General features: G+C 40.0%; 1 protein-coding gene across 2 annotated transcripts in view; it reads right to left on the bottom strand.

The window, feature by feature from the left end:
* The window catches only part of LOC102202805 (low-density lipoprotein receptor-related protein 8), an 80,733-nt gene that overhangs the window by 22,814 nt on the left and 36,089 nt on the right, over window positions 1-21,830 (bottom strand). For both annotated transcript variants that reach the window (XM_005741914.1, XM_005741915.1), the window contains exons 4-7: window positions 18,298-18,426; window positions 9,824-10,213; window positions 5,887-6,009; window positions 3,364-3,486 (exon numbers count right to left, since the gene is read on the bottom strand). In XM_005741914.1, the coding sequence (XP_005741971.1) occupies window positions 3,364-3,486; window positions 5,887-6,009; window positions 9,824-10,213; window positions 18,298-18,426 (765 nt within the window). The remainder of the gene's footprint in view (window positions 1-3,363; window positions 3,487-5,886; window positions 6,010-9,823; window positions 10,214-18,297; window positions 18,427-21,830) is intronic.

The following is a 21,830-nucleotide window of genomic DNA, read 5'->3' as shown; positions in this document are numbered from 1 at the left end:
ACCAGTTCTGGTTCATCGTTTCATTCAACGATCTGCTTTCGCCCTTCTCATTCTCCGTCGCCGCCATGCTTTTTCCGCCATGTGCGTATGAAAACAAAGGCACTGCGCATGCGCGTTTTACCCATATTCTATCGCGATATTTCATTTTCTTATCGTTGCCCAACATTATACCGGTATTACCATGAATGGTATGATATGGCCCAGCCCTAGTGCTGAGTTGCTTGAAAAATTTATCACTGCAAGCATCACCCTGACTTGCAATAAAATATCTGAAAGTGATTATCTATACAACACAGGGGTATCAAGTTGTGTAAGACCTTTGTACACTGTCAGGTCGAAATGTTTCTGTTGTAATAAAAGTCAGAAATAGTTATCTATTCAAAGACTGACTGAAGGTAAACTTTGTGGAGAAATGCTCTCTTTGTGTGACTGCCAGCAGACTTTGAGAACTGCAACCGGCTGCATTCAATTCCCCTCTCTAACTCAGCTGGATGGGTGACAGCAATCTGCCACTCACAGTGGCAACTACTCTCATTCTGTCACTTCTGAATTGCCAGCAGACAGAGGAAAAGACCAAATGAAGCTGCATTTGAGGTCTCACCCATTCCTGTTTCTTTGAGAGGGGCAGGGTGGGTAACAAAGAAGAGAGAGGCCCTGTCAGCTTTTCTCTGACCATCTCAGACAGAATTTAGAGGTCACTTTTTCCAGAAGACAAACATGACGTCTTTCCTTTCCCCCACCTTGTTTCTCTTCTCACTCGCTCTCCCTGGTAGCTCAGTTTGTACTCCCTATTTTCAGCCATTCCTCTAAGAGAATGTGATGGAGCAGTGTTAGGAGATGAATGTGTGCTGAGTAATGGGGTCAGTAATGTGGTAATATGTCATTATTTCTAATGAGTTGGGGAAGATGCAGAATAGATTTGATTGAGCGTGGAAATGTATTGTCTTTATTCTCCCCGAAGTAAGGCTGATGCGGCAAATGCAATCGCTCTGAACATCGAGTAATAACGTGTGTTTGAGTGCAGTGGGGTGCATCTCTATTTGTTTTCTGCCTGTGCCAGTTGGCCTACATGTTGGGAGTAAATGGTCGAGAGCGCGGAGTGATGAAGTAGGTATGTGTGGACATGCTTTTAATGAGCTGACAACAAGACCTCAGTTGAAGGAGAGAGGGAGAAAGGTGGAGGTAGATAAGGAAGAGGAGAGAGAAAAGTGAGGACACAACTCTCTGGAATATTTGCTTCACTCGTGTAATTTCCGTCTGTGGCAGAGGTCAGTCTGTTCGGTCAGCTGTCACTCTTCAGTCTAAAGTTTAAGTTTCTCGGAGGAAATATAATTTCATGAGAGTAAATCTGCCTTTAACTCTCTCATGTCAAAAAAAAGAAGAAAAATAACTACTTTTTTATTTTAATTCAAGCATCACCTTCAGTTCTTATAGTCTCTAGTTTAAGTCCAAGGGAACGGGAAGTAAAGAGGGGCAAAGGACCACTGGCCACCCAGCTATCCCAGTGTTCCACATTATTTTTAAACAACAGATCACAATATTCCTATATTAATCATTTGCCTTGACTCTAAAGCCATTTTCACTTCATGCAGTTGGATCAGACATTTACTGATCTTTACCCTCCCAGCTGCCCAAACCAAATTACACTATAACTGCACTAATGTGTGAATAGCATAGCTAATGGTCAGGTGCATTCACTTCTAGGCAGCTCTATTAATACAAATGAACTGGGAATGGCTTTGTCTCCAGAAGCAGAGAGGGTTGTCTAGGGTCAGGGGTTTAATCTCTGGCCCTATTCATGTTGAAGTGACATTGGTAAGATACTAGACCCCACGCTGCCCCTGATCCATCCATTGGTGTGTGAGCATGGGTGTGACAGATACAAGTCTTTAAAGGCATAGGCGTAAAGAGTGTGATTGGGTAAATGGCAGTAACAGCCGATTTAGGTCAAAAGGACTATTTCCTGCTGTATGCTACAGTCATGTGAAAAGTTTTCACCAAAGCCAATGTAATCTAAGTTCCCCTATTAACTCCCCCTTTACAAAACATCTGGAACAATATCCTATGGCCAAATGAGACCAAAGTGGAGATGTTTGGCCATAATACACAGCACCATGTTTGCAGAAAACCAATCACAGAATATCAGCACAAACACAGAACCTGGGCATCTTAAAGTCATTTAGTCAACCATGAACTTCTCTCCTCTGCCAAATTTGTCGGCGATGATGTGAGAGACTTGAAAATCACACAGAAAACGATTACTTCCAGTTATTGGTGCTGAAGGTGGTTCTACAAGCTACTGAATTTTCTTATGTTTTCACAAGAATGCAAGACAATGTGAGAGAGGACTACTGTGGAAAATATACAAGAAAATTCAGGCTAAATAAAACAAGTTAATATTAAAAACAGGAACAGCCTTCTCTTTATGAGAGAGGATGGCTGACACGCTGCTACCATTTTCAGAGTTCGCATTACTGACATTACATAGCAGCTGGATAGTGTAGTGGTAAGACTACACACCTCTGGAGCGAGTAGCAGCGCACCTGCCCAGTATCTAGTAAGGTTCCTGGCTAGCCCCCCCCCTTGCTAAAAACCAGCCCTAGAGTGGCGCGGCCACGTCTGCAGCCTGTCTGCAGTTCAGGACACAAGCATTTCACTGCATGTTCACTATGTGTTGTACTGTGTATGTCACAAAGAAAATTTGTATTTATTTGACCAGAGATTGTGTTACTGTATCGTTAAGCAACAAAACCAACCAAGACATTTCATGACTCGTTTTTATTCTCTTTTGTCTTTTCAGATTAACTTAAAACATACGCAGGACAGTGGCCCAGGAGGTAAAATCAGACTGTATCAGCACTTCCAATCCCTACCTCTCCAAACACTGCTTTTTATTTATTCATTGCAATTACACATTTGGTTAAGAGATGAAGGTAGAGAAAGGAAGAGAGATTACCATAAAGCAGATGGACTTTCTGCAGTTTGATGGTAATTAGTACATGCAGGCTCTTGTTCTGATCATCGAAGCCTGCCTCTAATTTGACTGTGCCTCTGCATGCTTTGAAATGCAAGGTAATAGGAGGGAGGTAGTTGCACTTTGTTATGGCAAACATGATTATGCAGCTACATTAACTGCTTGAATCCATTTACAACAGATATGTACATGCTCTGTCACTGCACGGGGCTCAAACGATGGCACACAAACAGTAACAGACAGCTCTGTTATTTTGGGAGCTGAATGTTCCCTCATTTACTAGCAGTTCCCTCACATACTGCTAGTAATCAAAGAAAACCATTTCATATTCAAGCAGAGAGAAGTAATAAATTAAATTTTTCTAAACAAGCTCGTCGTAGCCATCTTACCGCATTCTTTTTTGGGCTCGTCTGATCGGTCCTTGCAGTCCTTTACTGAGTCACACACCTTGGAGCTGTCAATACATTCTCCATTCTTACATAGAAACTTGAGGGGTCCTTCACATTTCGTGGCTGGAACAGGAAAAAACCAAAAACAGATCACAATCCACACTAGACACTTCATGAAACTTTATTTCATTTGCATACTCATTCAGAGCCTTGTGCATCAACAAGTGTGAAGTCAAATTAAATATTTCCAGTCGCTGAATTACTGAAGACTCATTTGAAACCAGACGCAGCAAATATTCATATTATGCCCCACATAAAAAAAGTTTTTAAAAAAATATTATAATAACTACATTTTAATTTTGGTCCTGTTTCACAGTGCCAGAGTTTAATTTCCTGCAGTTTAATTTTGCACTACGTTTTTAAATTATGCAACACAGTCAGATGAGGGAGCGGTAAAGAAATTCATCCACAATAAGCACTGGGTTGGATCCACACAATGTAACACCAGCTGCCATTATAGCAAATGATTCATACTCATGCAAGTTTCTTTGAAGGATATTTCTTTCCATGAAATGACAGCCACACTGTGGTCTGCATATGGAGGAAAAGCTGCTGAATAGCCAAATACTGTACCTTTCCTCACTGTGTTGTTCTCTGTTTTCTAGTCAGAATGATTTATGTGCAGAGTTCAAGGTTACAAGGCCAGAGGAAATTTGCTCTTAGCTCATCTCCAAAATTTGAAGCCAGTCACAGAAGTCTGATATGGAAAGGAACAACTTGGAATGGACTTCATAGTGAAATGAAGGAAAAAAATGAAATAGAAAAGTGAGTAAAAGTTGATGTGCTGTGAGCAAACAGTGACCTGGAGGGCTGAAAAATGAAGAAAAAGTGGAAGTACCAAAAACTGCATTTCCTCAAATCCCTACTTATGGTTGGTTCCATAAGTATGGCAAGCTAGGAAAACATGCTAATTGTATTAGTGTATGTCTATAAATTAGATCTGTATTCATTACATATAAAGTGAATTATTTTAAGACTTTGTTTAAATTTTGATGATTATGGCTTAAAGCCGGAGATGTGAAGTAAAGTTAAAGTACTTTTTGAATTTTTGAGCAACTGTACTTCTGTATCTGAGTATTTGGGGGGAGGGGTTATTTATATTTTTACTTGTTACATTTTTTTGACAAATATTTCTAAAACAGATTTGTTACTCTAGGTTTAAAACATTTGGGGGAAAATAATCTCTAACATGCTCCCCTCACCAGTCCATGAAATGTAAAATACTGGCGACCGCCTTGTTCTTTAATGATCGTGCTCACAAACTTGGGTGGACACCAGCTTTTTTATTGCTGAGGGGCAAAATTTTACTTTTTTAATTTCACCCCATCAAAACTTTTTATTAATGAGTAAATAACAGCCTTATAACAATGCCAATATGGACTGTAAAAATTAACAGCAGCCTCATTTGATCCAGACTAAGCATAAGATTTACGAAGAATTACATTTTTACTTATTTCACCACTATAGCCTTCAAAAAATGACAAAGGATAGTGTTTTAATAATAGATACAGACTGGTCTAGAAACAGGAAGTTCCAGGATGGAAAGTGTTATGATCCAGTGAATTTTATTATAAAAGTATAGGGGAGGGGGAGAGTGCATAAAATGAAATCAACAATAAGTAAGAAACTGAAGAAAGGAGGCAGCAGCAGCAAAGGACAGAGAAGAGAAGCTCAAAATCCTCAACAAGCAGCTTCAGGTATGCGCCCTCATTTTACGTCACAATAAACCATGTTTGATCCTAACAGCTTGTTTCAGACTGTTTTGCAGTTTAGTAGAATGTAATTTATAGTGTTTCCTTTTCTACATTTACAAAGAGTCAGAAGAAGAGGGCAAAGACAATCAAAGAAAGGAGGATAAAGAACAGATAACAATAAAGGGTGAAGACAAGGTAAAGGACAATGCAGCATGTCTGAGAAACTGAAAAGATGGCACAATTAAAGAGGGGCAAAAAAGAATGGGTTAGGTTTAAGGTTTAAGCAAAGCATAGCGTTAGCACAAAAGCTAATGCCAAACTGTAGTCCACATGTCCAGCTTTCTAATCATCTTTGAGTTGCACTTTTTTGAACACAATTTATTATTAAAAAAGTACTTTTATATGACATTAATAGTTGTGATTCTTAAGGATTAGACTATTGGCTGTGATTCAGGCTTCACTGGCTTCAATGTAATCAGATTACTAATGATACTTGAGAATGAGGTGAAAAATATTTACAGCATTATTACAGAATAAATAATTTACAGTAGAAGCAAGTCTTGACTCAGTAAAACTACACAAATATTGCAGGTCTTTTAGCCAAAAAAATCCTGGTGGGCTTATAAAACTGCTCGTGTTGAAAGGTATTTCACATAGGCAGACGTGCAAAAGGCAGAGACTGAGACAGATACATGAAGGAAGAAGACGGGGGAGCAGACATGGAGGAGGACAGACACTCACTGCCAAACACAGTGACAGGTGAACCCACCGTTAACGCATCCAGATTCATCGCTGTGGTCAGGACAGTCGTGGACCTTGTTACACTGCTTGGTGCCGTGTATGCAGGAACCATCACCGCACTGGAATTCATCAGGACGACACGTCAACAGAGCTGTAACAGGCAAGAGATCGAAATTTTAAATTTGATTGATTGATCAAGAGGAGCATAAAATCATGTGGTCGAATCCAATCCAAGACCAGCTGTGGCATTTTAATCACTCGGTTTCTCTCCACATTTGTGTCCCATAAAGAAGAGGAATTGCTTTAAAAACTTTTCTTGAAACAGTGAAAAATATTGAGAAATGGCATATACTGCACTTCTATTAATTCACAGTGTGTGTAAGGCACTGCCGAGGACAGAGACAGTCAACCTGAGGGCGTGTGATGAATGATTTTCAATATAGTAACACAAAGATGGAGGCTCCAAGAAGCCACACCAAATTTTATTAATATCCCAAGCACAGACAAGCTTTTCATCAACAGTGCCCGGTATGCTCATATAACTCCCTCTAAACCGCACTAAAAAGCAATATATGTGACAGAGGGATATGATTAAGTGTTATCACAAGACGAACAGGACACAACGAGCCTAATGGAGCCAGGGATGCTGCAGTCTGGACACGCATGTCCAGACATGTATGCACATAGATATGATCATCCATGTTTCTGTGCATCTCTCAGGTAAATCTAGAGATCTGAGTGAGCAATAAACTGGTGGTGCATACTGGTATAGATACATGTGCATGTATATTCATAAGAGAGCAGAAGCAACAGTGTAAAACTGATGAATCACAGCAGGAGCATTTGTCCTCTGCTGACAAGCTGGAAGAAAATTCCATTTTTTAAGCAAAGAAATCCTCGTACAGACATAAGGGTGTGCGAATACACCAAAGGTGGTGAACATATGAGTTTAAATGTGTAGCACGGGAACTTGTGGACAAAGATGAGGTTGTGTCCCTAACCACCCCCAGCCTTCCTCCCCTCTAATGCAGATATTCTGTTGGCTAATAAAACATCAATCTCCTGTAAGTGCAGCTTATATGACAGACCACAGAGTGAGAGCTGTGCGTTTGATGTGTGCACCGCACATCTTGATAATGAATAGTGGGACTATCTGGGCTTCACACTCTGGCTTAGTGAGACAGGAGCTTCAGGGCTCCCCCATCCATGACCAGCTAATAGGAAAACCTGTCTTATCACAAGGCCCCATCTTCACACAGTGTTTATCAACAGAAACACATTCTTTACCTGACGCATTTAGGAGGAAGAAACTCAATATCAACTCCCAGCAGAGAAGAAATCTGCTAAATGATAGAGCGTCACCTCAGAAGAGGGAAGAAATATTGCTGTTGAAGATTATCTATTCCACCATCTCAAAGCAAATAAACAAAAACAAAATATAACATTAATTTAACAACTTCACAGTTTCTGGATTCATCTGAAGACGTGCAACATGTTTAATAAAAAGTGCCCACCTAGTGAATAGAATATTTGCAAAACTACTAGAGTTTATTCAGAATCAACCAAACTTAAAAAATAATCAAATCCATCCATAACCTCTGAGAATATATATGAAAACTGAATAGCAATTGGAAAGGCTGCAGTTGTACCCAAGATTCTAACGGTTGCCTTAAGCTGGATAAAATACTTCTGCTTATACAGACTTTGATAATATAGTATTATTTTGTAATGTATAGCACTGCTTTACCACTGATTTAATAGTATACAATAAACCTATATACTTTAATATTGTGTATTAACATAAAATGAGGTAATTCAAGAAATCAAGAAATGGGTAGAGGCTGGCAATTACAATTTCCCGAAGTGGAAACATCATGCTTGTTCTGAGTTATTTTATGTTTTAATGGGTTTTTAGAGTTCCTCACCGCTCTCTCAGATTGTGTCTCATTCACTAATGTGGGTGTAGAAATGCTATTACCGTGTACCCCAGATAGGTCCACATTCAATATTACCGCTGGATTCATCATCATTAACTATACCAGCAGGAGTATGTTAGTGAGTCAGAGTCATTTAAAATTGCTCGGTATGTGCTTTCTGTTTTCTGCAAACTGGAATGCCCTTATTTCTTTATTAGCTAGCAAATGCACATTGAGATGTATCATGGAGTGAAACGTCTGAAGTTAAAGCTGTGAAAGTACAAAAGCCTAAAGCAAAAAAAGAATAATTTCATGAGAAAATAAAGCGAAGCAATCATGTTTGGGAAAGAAGACAGAAAAAGTACTGCTTTCAATTTTCTTTACTTAGAAGCGACAAAAGCTGGACACAAGTAAGATTTGGGCTGCAGTAACTGAGGTGGATGCTGCATGAGCTGTGAAACAGCCAGTGACCTGATGACCACCAGGTTTCCTTTTTCTACAGAAAGCAGAAAAAGGTTGACATCAAGGTTAATGGAAAAGGAAGGAAGCAGGTGCAGGACAAGGACCGACTAAACTGTCAGTCCCAAGATAAGAAACTTACTACAATTATTGAAAAGACATGCATAAATGGGACATGTAAGTGATATACAAGTTTCATCCAACAAGGATGAAAGCATTTGTAATGAATGCGGTTTTGATATGCTAAGTATTTAAGCCTGAGGTACAATCCCAACTGTGTGCAAAATTAACTTTGTTTCTTCTTCTGTTTTGGCCTTTGAATTGGTGAAAACTAGTAGAGAAACAGGCAGCTTATTAAAATATGTAAAACTGTATGTACAGCGCTGAATGCTTTATTAGAGCACTTGTCAAAAAAAACCAGAAAACACAAATATTTAAAAAATCTGTGAAAAACTCGCTAGAAACATAAGAATTACTGAATTCACTAATCTATGAGTTTCTGGCTAGACTGACACATGTAAGTAGCTAAAGTGAATTTCTGTGTATAAGATGACAACAGATCTGGAACAGACGGCAGCAGATTTGCAATTTATCCCACACAGATTGTATGTAATTGCCAACTTGACCCTATTCAATCACAAACTGATAGCAGATTGACTCCATCTTATTACTGTCTTGATCCAGCAAGACAGCAATAAGATGGAGTCAGTCTTCAAAGTTGCTTTGAAGACGACGGCTGATTATAAGTGGCCGTTATTTATGTAAACATGTGATTCTGAAAGAGAGATTTCTGCATGAACACTTTTTGAATTAGACCCTTTGAGTGTCTATTCCTCTATGTTACACAGCATGGGACATTCACATTATCAAATTTAACGTGGCTGCTCTTGTCCAGTGGTCTTCCTGCATGTGTTCTCCAAGCCAATCAGCTGCTAGGCCCTGTTTTTTAATTCACTCTCATCTCTCACTCTCCCCATCTCTTGGCGCTCGATCTCATCCGGGTTCTCAGTGTCTCAACTAATGTCTCCATCAGCCATCTGCTAACTGCTTCACCACCAGATTCTGCACTCCAGGGGTTCGGCCACTATCTCCAACTTTCATCTGGAATTCAGCACTATTATGTCACTTCTCATCTGAGAATAAGCGCAAAATATGCTTCCATTTTGCATGCTTATATTTCTGCAATAGATGTAGCTCTTTTTTCTCCTTAATTATCTGTAATTAACAAACTATGAATATGAATGTATATTGCATTGTGGGTTTAACAGTGAACATCAAAGGCGCACATAAGCATTTCTGTATGCTAGCTGGGATGTTATACGTAGCTTATTCCTTTCACGCTTACATGTAATCTCTCTCAACCTTGCTACATATTTTATATGTGCCAAAAGACTTTCAGACGGTGCAACGTTTTCTGTTATCACTGTAAGCTGAGAAGACAGCCTTGAATCGACATAGTTATATGCAGCAGAGAACATATATAAGCTACTGCAACATTAAAAAGAGAAAAAGGTTACATATGTAGGAGATTACAGTTGTTGGGAGACAAGCAAACACATAGAAAGAAAGGAAGCAGAACAAGACACTCACGGCAGTCTGACTCATCAGATTTGTCTTTGCAGTCAGGATCTCCATCGCACTTCCAGGTCAGTCGCACACACTCGCCATTGGCACAGCGAAACTCCCCACTGGTGCAGTTAGCTCTGCGGTTGGGCAGGTATGGGGCTCCATCACCTCCGCAGCGCTCAGGCCCCTCGTCTGAACTGTCGGAGCAGTCAGGGTCGCCGTCACAGCTCCACATGAGCGGCACGCACTCGGAGGTGTTACAGCGGAGGTGGTTGGGCCCACAAGTCAGAGGGGAGGTGCACTTCAGCTCATCGCTGCCATCGCCGCAGTCATCATCACCATCGCACACGTAGACGGTGGCTAAACATTTGCGGTTGGCACACATGAACTCACCGCTGGGACAGGCCTTAGCATCTGAGGACCAACAGAGACAGCAAAACTCACACGAGGGACTGCACGCTTGGTTCTCATGACAGTGAAGCAGGGACGGTGTAGCATTTATTATCAGATTGCAGTTTGTGCAGCAGAAACCGTTACCTTGTCTTCTCTAGCTGCTGAAAAGAAAATCTGAGGAATCTTTTTGAAGGCCGTTGCTTTTAATCTTTTGCAGACTGCCTTCACACAACATAAAACTACACTAAAATGCAATACTTTCATAACCAGAGAACTGTACACTTTTAGTCAAATAAGTAAATATAAAAGTTTCAGGTCTTGCTAGAGCTGCAGAGCATTGAGAGCAAGTAAGACTGAAGACTTATTGGCTTAAAGTCATTTCAAGCAGATGGGCACAGACACAGAAATAGTTTCCCAGACTGGCTAAAAGTCAATAACATAACAGAGACAAAGAGAAAGCTGGGAAGGATAACGGTGATTAGGAAAATGGTGAGAGGCTTTCTCTCCTACCTTTTCCAGGGTATTTTTTCTGTATCTAGTCATGTCTAACTGAAAGCACTCTGGATGCGAAGAAAGCCAGGGAACCCGCTGTTCGCCCATAGGTGCTCAGAGGCCAGCACGGGGAGAGGAAGGATTTGATATTTACACAAACCACAGGGAGTTCAGCTTTAACGCCAGTGCCTTTGGCTGCTGCAGCTGGTTACTGGAAAGGATTGCTGTTTTGCTACATTTTACACAGAATCAGCAAATTGTAAAGCTGTAGCATATTGTCACTGACCTGCAGCAGACACCGTGTATTTTTTGAGTATCAAGCATACATGCTATTTTAAACTATTACTGATCAAAGCAGGGGGACGTTTTTAAATAGCTTCAGATTAAACTGCAGCATTTCTGCATCAAAAGTATCACTGCTGTGAAAGGTAGTGATCAGCTGAACAGTTAAACAATGCAATAAAACAGCATGAAAAGAAGCTTATAGCATAAAAGAGCAGAAATTAAACATCTGAATATACATCATGAAACATCATGAAACCACTGCTTCTCAGTTAAACTGGGTGAACACATTTTAAGCTAGCAAAAACACTGGATGCAAGATAGTGTCTTACTTACTATCCTACGTAATCACACCATATGTTACAATTACTATCTCTTCTTTTCTCTGCTAACATCACTGTTAATTAATTCACTGATATGAACACGACTGCCTCAGAAGCTTGGGAAAAAGCAACTGATGTGAACATAAGTGTCATGGATTCAGTTCAGCGACAGGGTTTATAGTTATTAATATTAAAGACTCTGCATCTGATTCTCATGTGTCTGCTTTCCTCGGTATGCCTCTGCCCACACTCTATACTAATTTGGCACTAAATAATTAAAGAGATTCAATGAACAAGTGCGTTATTACACAGGGGGAAGGCCATTAGCACTTTACATCAGTGCCCTGGTTGAATTCCAGTTGGGACAGAATTTCAAGATTTCTGAGCAACTTTGAGCCCACAGACCATCTGCTGATGATGTTGTACAAGGCAGTGGGTTTTAAATGATAAATAAATCACAGAGGGAACAAGCACTTCACCCAGTGGATGTTTAGTAAGATTTATTATACGATTTTCTTTTTATACAAGTAAAAGCAGAAAAGATCATTAAAAAATGAATTTGCAGCATTTTGTTTGGTTATACATCTCATGGTAAGGTCATTTAAATGACAGGCCAAGTACAACTAGTACTTATAGCACATTTCTACTCAACTATAGCACTCAAAATGCTTTCTACACACACACACAAACAGGATCAATACACCAAATAGATCCATCGGGTGTCAGGACATTTCAGAGTTTAATATCTTGCCCAACGATACTTTGGCAGGTGGACTGGGGCAGCCAGGGATGGATCCAGATTGGTGGATGACCTGCTCTGCTACATTGGTTCCAACTGTAAATAGAACTGTCCTTTGACAATGCTGTCAAAGTGGTGCCTCCAGGTATACAATATTAACTGCATTCACTTCAAGGAGCTTTATCTCAGCTTTTTTGCAAGTTGAATTGTTTTGTTCTCCTAATTAGAATATTGAGGCATTGATGAGGCTAACAATAAAATATTGGCTTGGCATAGAGTTTTATACCAGACTCCCTCTATGATGCAACCCTCCCATTTAGCTAGGCTTGGAACCAGCAGTGGGAGCACACTAGCCTTTTTTGTTTACTTGACACAAACACGAGGTTCTTGTTACGCATAGATGAACAGTGGCAGCGTTTTGGGTGCATTTCAGTGAAATTGCTCTCTTTTTTAAGCACCCGGGTCAGACGCTTCTTGAAAGAGGCATCACTGCTGAGTGATGCAGATATGTTTACCTCACTTTAGCACTACAAAGCATGTTTGATTTTGCTCTATTACATTGAAGGGAAAGCAAACACATTTACAGACTGTATCTCCAAAAGTGTACAAACTCACACCAAAACAATTTAGATGGATAAACAGCACTACAGGCCAGAGACAAAATATATATACACGTTTGATTTGGGGGTGAAATGTCCCTGAACCCTTTGAGGTCTAAACGTATCCTGTTCTATCAGACTGAGATTTTTTGTTTTTATTTTTTATTGTTTCGGAGTCATCAAGTCACTGAGGACTTTATACTATACTGGTGGCACTCAGCTACATGCTACCACTACTTTTTAATTCCTTTGCTGGGAGAAGCTTTCCTATGACTACCATTCTGGTAGTCAGAGGCTGGCAGCATAACCCACTTAACTTCTTCTGGCAGCTTTGATGATGGGAGATTGTTGCCAGCGGCAACCAACGGCTCAGATGTAGTGGGAAGAAATGACTGGTCGCTCTACTCACGTTAGCATTACAACTGATAAGTGTGGACCGCATGTGTGTGTGTGTGTGTGTGTGCATGCGTGTAAGTGTGTGTGAGATGAGTCTGAGTGTGTTGGAGGAAAAAGGTGAAATGAAGTGTGAAAGGTAAGGAAATTATTTTGAGTGTAGGAAAAGAGGGAAAAAAGGGAAAAAATAAGAAAAGAAATGAGAATAAAGTCTTCCAGGTTTTATGTTAGCATGCAAAAGCTTTATATATTTTTATCTGTTGACACACAAATACCTGTGACCGTGTCCATCACTTTCTATACAGCTTAATGTCCTCTTAGCTTTCTCATAGATATTCATAACTTTAAACTTAAGAGATGACTCAAACCTGTCAGCTCTGCTTAGAGAATTAAGGTTCACTGCAGCAAGGTGACTCAAAGACACACACATACACAAACTCACACTGCTGGCTAGTTCACATGGGTCACAGTGGCTCACCAGGGAAATATCTCAGTGACTGCCCTTTCCTGTAATGCCACACACATAATAACTGAACAACCACAGTTTTAACAACGATGGGGCAACCCTCTCATCCGGAGAAACAATCAGGACATGATATAGGGTACAAGATGGGAGTCAAAGTGTCCGTGTTATCGTTACTGCCTGAAAACGTAGGTTGACTGAGGGCCAATAGGTGAGGACAAAAGAGACACACAATGAGCACTGATACGAGACAAAATAGCCGCCGTTTGGCCAAATTGAAAACCTGTCTAGATTCCGATTAGCAGAACGTAATTGTGAAGAAACTTTGTCAGTACAAGCCCCTTTAGATGTGTTAAATGGTCTTTTGTGAAGGCTTTATCTCAGTTTTACCCAGTTCAGTTTCACTCCAGGGACAGTGAGACGGCTGTGAGGAATGCAGGATTTGTCTGTTTGCTTCATACTGTCCAAGAAATGTTGAATTTAAATAAAGACATCAAGCGGAAAGATAACTGTAAAATAAAAAAAAATCATATTCATGCACCAGGCAGGCTACCCAAGCTGACATTTAGCACAACTGCAAACACACAGAAGATGAAAACACAGAACTCCAGACTGGTTCCAGTGCCTTGCAGTAGATCCCAGTTGACAGACATGCTCAGAAAAATGCTTGGGGAGTAAATGCACATAAATCTTCACATGCTGAGAGTTGAGGCTACAGTCCAGCTTTCTTGCGGAGCCTCTCCAGAGTTACTGCTTAATGTAATGTTGATCAGGGAAAGCTTTCTCTGGTGAGGGCTAGATTCTACTTAATACATAATTCAGCATGTGGATGACTCAATTAGTAGGATGCCTCTGCAAGATTTACTTTTTCCAGTCAGCGGCACGCTATGCACTTTGTAAATTTCTACTAATAGCGGAACGTGCGGGAGCTGACTGAGGAGGTTCCAGTTTAGTCTGTTTTGGAGGTACAATTTGCCTGCTTATAGCTCAGTAAATACAAGAGTTGGAAAAGAAGAAGCATGTTCCTTGTGAGCATGCTCAAAAGTATAACATAACAATCACAAAATGGAAGTTTGTGTCGAAAGTATTTCTCACAACTTACACAGAATATCCAATCAAATGTGAGTTTGCCCCTCAAAGCATCTATTTTCCGAGTCATAGTGTGGCACAAGACAAACCTCACATGCTCTCTGCGTTTCAGATATTTGATCACACTATTAGATGCAGCTCCATGTGATTAATACTTTCTTTGTGAACCTTTTGGACAACCAAATAGGATGCTACAAGTGCAGTGAAGTTAATATGAGTTGATATGTGAGTACTAGAATGAGCTATTTTTAATTTTCTCCCAGTGGGGTCCAGACAGGGCTGCAGTATCCCAGCTCACTAAGTTTCTATTAAATGATTCACCAGTTAGTCCATGTAGGTTCATGTCAATAATTCAATAATAATGCAGTCTAAACAGAAACCAGAGCCTTTAAACGTAAACCGTTAAGAGTCAGGTTAAGTAAGCTTCACATCAGGTGCTTAGCTAGGTAAGTTTAGCAGGCTATGTGGCTTAGCCCCTGTGGTTGTCGCGCAAAATAGATGAACTCAATAAACTAACAGCAATTGATTAAATTCGATCCAATTCAATTCAATCAGACGCCAACAATCAGACGACCCCTGATGAGCAAGCACTTGGCGACAATGGGAAGGAAGATCTCTCTATTAACAGGAAGAAACCTCCAGCAAACCAGGGTCAGTGAGGGCGAGTTATCTGCCTGGTGACAAGCAGTGGAAGAGAGCCAGAGATTAATAATAACTAATTATGAGAAATGAAGATCCTGGACCTGGTGAAAGGGGATTTTTGGGCACTCAAACAGTGTAAGAACAGCTCTAAAGCAGCACCTAAACACATTTTGGTTTTGTTCAGAATCCGCTTAATCGGCTCCGAAAGTCTTATATGATCAGTGATGGTAGCAGAATTTGTGTGCACTTGGTGAATCTGTTTAACTTTGGATGCTCAGTGGTGCTGAAGGGGTTTCAAATCTTCAATTTATCGTTTAAAATATCCAATTATCGCATGTGCACTGAGAGATTTAGAAATATATTTGCAGCCCTGCTAGCTGAGCTGTTGGGAGCAAAATGTAACTGAAAATACATAGTGCTGATTAAAAACTTTTACTTTTAAATCTTTGAAAGGTCATGAAAAAGTAGGTCTTGACTGACACAGATTTAATACAAAAAACTAAAACTGTAAAACAAACCAAACGATCTTGATCTTCTGTATTAATATTCCAATATTATGCATGTTCTATTGTCTTTATTATCATGGTCATAGCGTATTTATGTATATACGTCTTTATGAATACTTCTTCCTTAACAAACTGGCCAATCTGAATAAAATTTTGTATGAACGTTATCACACATACAGTGATTATTAAAATCTATATGTAAAAAAAACAAAAAACATCTATTTTACATCCAAATTGTTTTGACTTTGTTGTTTTGATATCAGTTGGAGGACAACTGATATCAGTTGTCCTCCACTCCACATAATCTTTTGTGGAGTGGAGATGAGAACATTACTTTTACTTTTATTGCATTTTATTTTTTTTGATGATGGTAATGATGGTAAAGTGTAAACTGCGCTAGATAAACAACTGCATTATGCTACAAACACAATTTCAGCTCTTCACAGACATCTACACAAACAGCATGCTAACACAAAGCTAGTGAAGAATCCAGAGTGACATTAAAGCTCAGTCTATTCTTACAGCAGCCCAGCAGCCAAAGCTCTTTAACAGGTAAGAAAGGCAGTGATGAGCCGTCAGGCTTGAATCCTCCTTTTCTGTTTCTACAGTAGAATCACGGTGGAGATCGTTTTGAAGTCTCTTTGGGCTGGTTTTTGTTGTTGGCTTTGTGTTCAAATCTAAATACCAAGAGAAAGCTGGTATGTACGCTCTCATTAGGCTAGGTACAGGGATTTGTGGTGTTGTCAATAAAAACTTCTATTGTTAACTTGTAAATATGTAACAATGCATTTCAGTCTTGTTATGGAGTAATGTGAAAGTATGCAATACGTAATCTAATGAACTGTTTTCTCACAGGAGTAGTTGAGTAATGTAAAGCAGTACTTTAAGAAAAAAGTAAATATCCCTTATTGAGAATCCCTGCAGTAATAAGAGTAGGATAAACACTATTTACTAATGAAAACTGCCAAGCAAACCTCAAAGGTGAATGTGTTAAACTGTTTTGTGAACATCACACTACTATTAGTGTTGTTACTCCACATCAATCAGGTATAGCCCAACACTGGAATCACTGTGCAGCTCACTGAGATGGACTAAAGACATAACACTGCAAAATCAATGGATAGTACCTCTAGAGCAGATCAGCTGCAAGGTTACATTTAAAAGCCTCGTGTCCTTGATTTAAACATCATCTTTCAGGTTGGCATTGGGCCCAATCATCAGATAAACTGGCCCGAGCAGCATTTAATAGGCCTAATTTGTGATGCTATCTAGCACTGTGCTCTGCTTGTACTGGAGAGAGCTTATTCTAAGTGGTCATACTGAGAGGAGTTTCCCTCTAGAGGTATTCTGGCCTCTGCCTGGGTGGGCGACAGCCTGCTGCCTGCCCTCGTGTCACTACTGAGAGGCTTAAGACTGCCACATCAATACAGACATTAGAATGAAAGAAGGATTAGCCCAGGCTAGACCGGGCCTCAATGGACAGTGCTATGAAAAGCCATCTAAGAAGGCATTAGATCTAAAGTCGATGGAATCACTACCACTTGCTCTGCAGTGAGTGTGTGGGGCCTCTTTGAAACCTTGAGTCCATAACAAGCTACTCACAAGCTGATCATTGAAGAATAAGTCAAAGCCATAAGGAGCTGAGTATTAATACATATGCAACAGTTTCTATTTATGCATTAATTTTCTGCCAGATTGATAAGGCTTCCTTTCCAAATAAAAACTCAAAATTGGCTGTGTTCTTAACAAATAAACATGAATGGCTTATATGCCAGGCAGACGCGATCTCAACACCCACACACACCCAAACAACCGAGGAGTTAAAGATGCCAGAAAAAGAGGAACATCGTCATTAATATAGGATAATAAGGAGATGGCTTATTTCTCTCCCTCTGCGCATTTGCTACCACGTGCCATCTTCAAAGTCTAAACATCACACCCCCCCACGGCTCTGCTGCCTCAATCATTTCTTCTTGACGTGAAGAGGCAGAGGAGAGAGAAAGAAGGAGAAGAAGCCAATTCTTCATGGCTCCTCAGAAGTAGGGCAAGGATAGTCCCTGCAGGGGACTGGGGGTGGGGGTAGTCGCACGATTGAGTTGCCTGATTGGCTGGGCATGAGGTGATGTCATTTTTTAAGGTTGTGAGGGCCCTGCAGTGGAAAGACTGAAGACTTGAGGTTTGGAAAGGACAGAAACGTCCAAAGATCACCGGAAAGCTGCGAATATCTGATGGTTTCACACCAAAGATCATTCCACATCAAAGGGAACGGTAGTCAAGTGCAGCTGGCTTTAATTCAAAACTCACTTCAAATCCATCTAATTATAACAAGTGTTCCCCACTGCGCTTTAATGTCACATGCCTTTGGATGATAAGTGAGATCAGAAAAGATAAAACCCTATGAAATACAAAACGGGAATCTGGGTTCTCATTATTCGGCTGCTTGTCGAGTCATTCGCTTCTGCACATCCATCACTGGTGAAATCTGGACCAAAATGTCCTCTACAAACGCGGAAGTAAAACCATCTGATCGGGGTATTTATTTCATTATGGTAAGTGAACTGACTCGGATAAACTCACCAGACGCACAGTCCTCCTCGTCAGCGCCATTCTCGCAGTCTTTCTCCCCATCACATCTCCATGACAACGAGACACACTTGTTAGTTGATCCCCCACAGTCAAATTTCTCTGGAGGGCACGTCTGTTTGCCTGTGGGCAGAGATAAAAGAGATAGGGAGATTACTGTAGTTTTATGGTCCATAAAGGCAACAACAACAACTACTAGGAGACACAGCTGGACTTGATTTTTATCACCCCCACAATGCTCTTAAAAAAATTATCCAAAACTCCACCACCCTGGCCAATTGATTTTACTGCGTGGGCTGCCTCTCAAGAAACATGTAGGAAGATCATGAAATATAGCAAATGCACGGCTGGCTATAAAGCAAAAGCTCAACCCAGCCCCTCCTCCTTTTCCTGCCAATCTGCTCTAGTTGGCACAGGGTCGGTTTGATCCAGATTACAGTGCGTTTAATATGAAGCATGTTGTTAATTATACATGTTTGCTTACAGTGCAGCCTTAAGCCTTCCAGAAAGAAATCAGATGCGCGTGCAAATTATCGATCTTTTTGAGTGTTTTTATTATATTTAAAATGCCAATTAAAAGCCTTTTTGACACAGGGTACGATATGATGTTACCCTGCATCAGCTTCACTCATTAAACGTGTTCAGAAAAATTTGCGGTTGATATTCGGTCGTCTTATTTAGTACTATAAATTAGATTCACACAGATATTGGTACAACTGTGCTTTAGTTGCTGGACATAGTGTGACAGAAGCTGTTTTAACTGTTTATCCACTTTTTTAAGTAAACTATTTATCCTCATTACCTTTTTAGCTAATTGTATTTTAATTCAATTAAGCATAATTCTTTCCACATATTCTGTCAACTCCATTAGCAATACAAGGTGTAATTTTCCAGCTACACATCATAGTTGGTATTTATATTCTTGCTGTACACAAACTGACAAACAATGGTATAACAGGATCCTGTGTGGTGTGATAAGTGAGAACAACATCCTTAACGAATACCAATTTAAGAAGCTAAAAAGAATCTCTGGTGCTGTCACCAGCAATGTTAGGTGTGAATTGCATTGTGGGTAATTGAACCAGAAAGTGAGAAAGTCTCCCAAGATTTTCAAACCAGGTCCATATAGTTAATCTCGTATAGTCAGAAAGCCGCCTTTATGATCAAATTGAATTCTTTTTATTTAATGGGGCGATCGTGGCTCAAGAGTTGGGATTTCGCCTTGTAATCGGAAGGTTGGCGGTTTGAGCCCCAGCTTGGACAGTTTCTGGAAGAATTTCTGGATGTGTATACTAAATGTTTTTCTACGTGTATACACATATTTTACAAATTAAATAGAGTCAACAATAAATAAAATATATAAAAATATACAGAGTTAATACATGTGCAAAACATTCATCCATCCATTTCCTTCTGCTTATCTAATTCAAGGTTGAAGTCTATCCCAGCTGTCATAGGGTTAGAGGCAGGGTATACCCTGGACATGTCCCTAGTCTGTCACAGTGCTAACACATAGACAGACAACCATTCACATTTAAACTCACATAGATGGGCAATTTAGAATCACCAGTTAACCTAACCCCACTACCTGCATGTCTTTGAACTGTGGGAAGAAGTACCTGGAGAGAGCCCACACAGACACCGCTGGAACATGCAAACTTCACACAGAAAGGCCGCTGCCAGACGGGGGACTACAACCCAGGACCTTCCTGCTTTGAAGCAACAGTGCTAACTACCGCAACCACTATGCTGTCCTACGAATCCAATAATCAGAAGATTTTAACTATGACAATTGCATGTTAGTCGTTTTTTTAGTACAGTATATGTATTGCAGTGCCAGTATCACTATCATTTCAGCAACACAAATGAAATATAAAGCAGTTATAATTGTATTCAGTCACCCTGTATTGTGTTGAACACTTCAAAGTCACAGCAATACGGGTTATCAGAAACACAAATTTACTTACAAGGATCTCTAAAAAATGGTCTTTAAATAATAAATATTATTATGCAGTTTGGCCACTGTGACTTCAACAGGAAGAAATGCAATAAAGGTCACATGAATCAAACTTTGGAAGCTACATATTCCCTGCAGCTAAATCTTTTGGGGCAAAAGGAGCAGACTACCTAACACTGGACACTACATTTTAAACTGAGTGAACATTGAACTATATAAATTACAAATAACAATAAGGTGTCACAACTAGTGTCAATATGCTGATCCTCGTCTAGCCATGTTTGAAGCTATTCTGGGAACTCCAGAATGAGGAACTCCTCCTCATTGCAGTCTGCAGGGTTTCATTATCTCAGTTATTGCAACACGTCCAACTTCAGCAGGAGCTGAACTTTAATTTATTGGCTCCAACAGTTTTCCCTCTGAGTTTATTACACACCAGCAGCCTCAATTTACAGTAAAGTGAATGATCGTCTCCGAGGTGAGTTGTGCTCATTTGTATATAAACAACAATAGTCACTTCATTAATTACTCAGAATGATCTATTATCCCAGACATGGAGACAGGACCTGTAAGGATCGTTAACGATAATTGATGTGTGTGTTCTTTGTCAACTACACAGAAGATTACACTGAGTTACCGCCAGAAGCTTTCTTGATCATTTCTTACAATATAATGTCAGCATTTAAAACTATTTGTTTATTCTTACAGATTCCTTCCCTCTGAAAATACAGAAATGACCATGGTGCGTCACGTATTCATCTATTTTATTTGTAAAAATGCTGATATTTTTGTTGATATTATTTTTTAATGTGATGACAGGCGGGTCTCAACATTTGCCGCTCTCTCCTGACAGTTGGTGGCGGGGAGAGTGAGCAGGGAGGATGGCTGACACAGCAAGGTCCTCACCCCAGATGGAGAAAAAAAGTTTGCAGTCCAGTATTTTTAGGCTGTTTCTAAAGAGTGGAGCAATGACATTTACCTGCAATTGTTTTTCAGTCCACAGACAGTGCAGTGTGAGGAAAGTGGATAAAAAAAGCTTACTTTGTTACGCAGCAACACAGACATGTAATAAACTAAAAAATATCCTAGATAAAGCCATGCTATTAGACTGGAATAAGTAAAAAATAAAAGGAGTAATCAGATATGGCCTCTTCTACCTCACAGCTCTGCTGTGCAAGAAGTCTGAAGGTGTATGAGCTGTGCAAAGCTTTTCATTCAATCATTATGTTCTGTGATATGTTTAATGAATCACACACTGTATGTGTTTCTTTTCACAGCCACCTGTCAAGTACTGATCACTGAAACAATTATAGCGGAGTAAAGTGAAAGAGCGAAAGGCTGGATCATAAAGAAATACATGAAACATGAAAAGATGAAAAAGCAGACAAGGTGGAATTTTTGGCAGAGGAAATAACATCCTGTATGAGGGAGCTGGACGAATGTCAGTCAGACAGAGAACATTTTTGAAAATGTTTTTTAAAAGTTAGCAGAGAGCAGCAAAAAAGTAGAGAGAGACGAAAGCGTCAGAGCATGAAAGAATCTATAAGAAGGGAGCTGTGCACAGAGCAAG

Source organism: Pundamilia nyererei, unplaced genomic scaffold (genome assembly GCF_000239375.1).
Source record: "Pundamilia nyererei isolate P.nyererei 1_Seehausen unplaced genomic scaffold, PunNye1.0 scaffold00115, whole genome shotgun sequence".
In the NCBI taxonomy this organism is placed as follows: domain Eukaryota; kingdom Metazoa; phylum Chordata; class Actinopteri; order Cichliformes; family Cichlidae; genus Pundamilia; species Pundamilia nyererei.
Note: the sequence above shows the minus strand (reverse complement) of the source record. Positions and strands in the feature narration are given on the sequence as shown.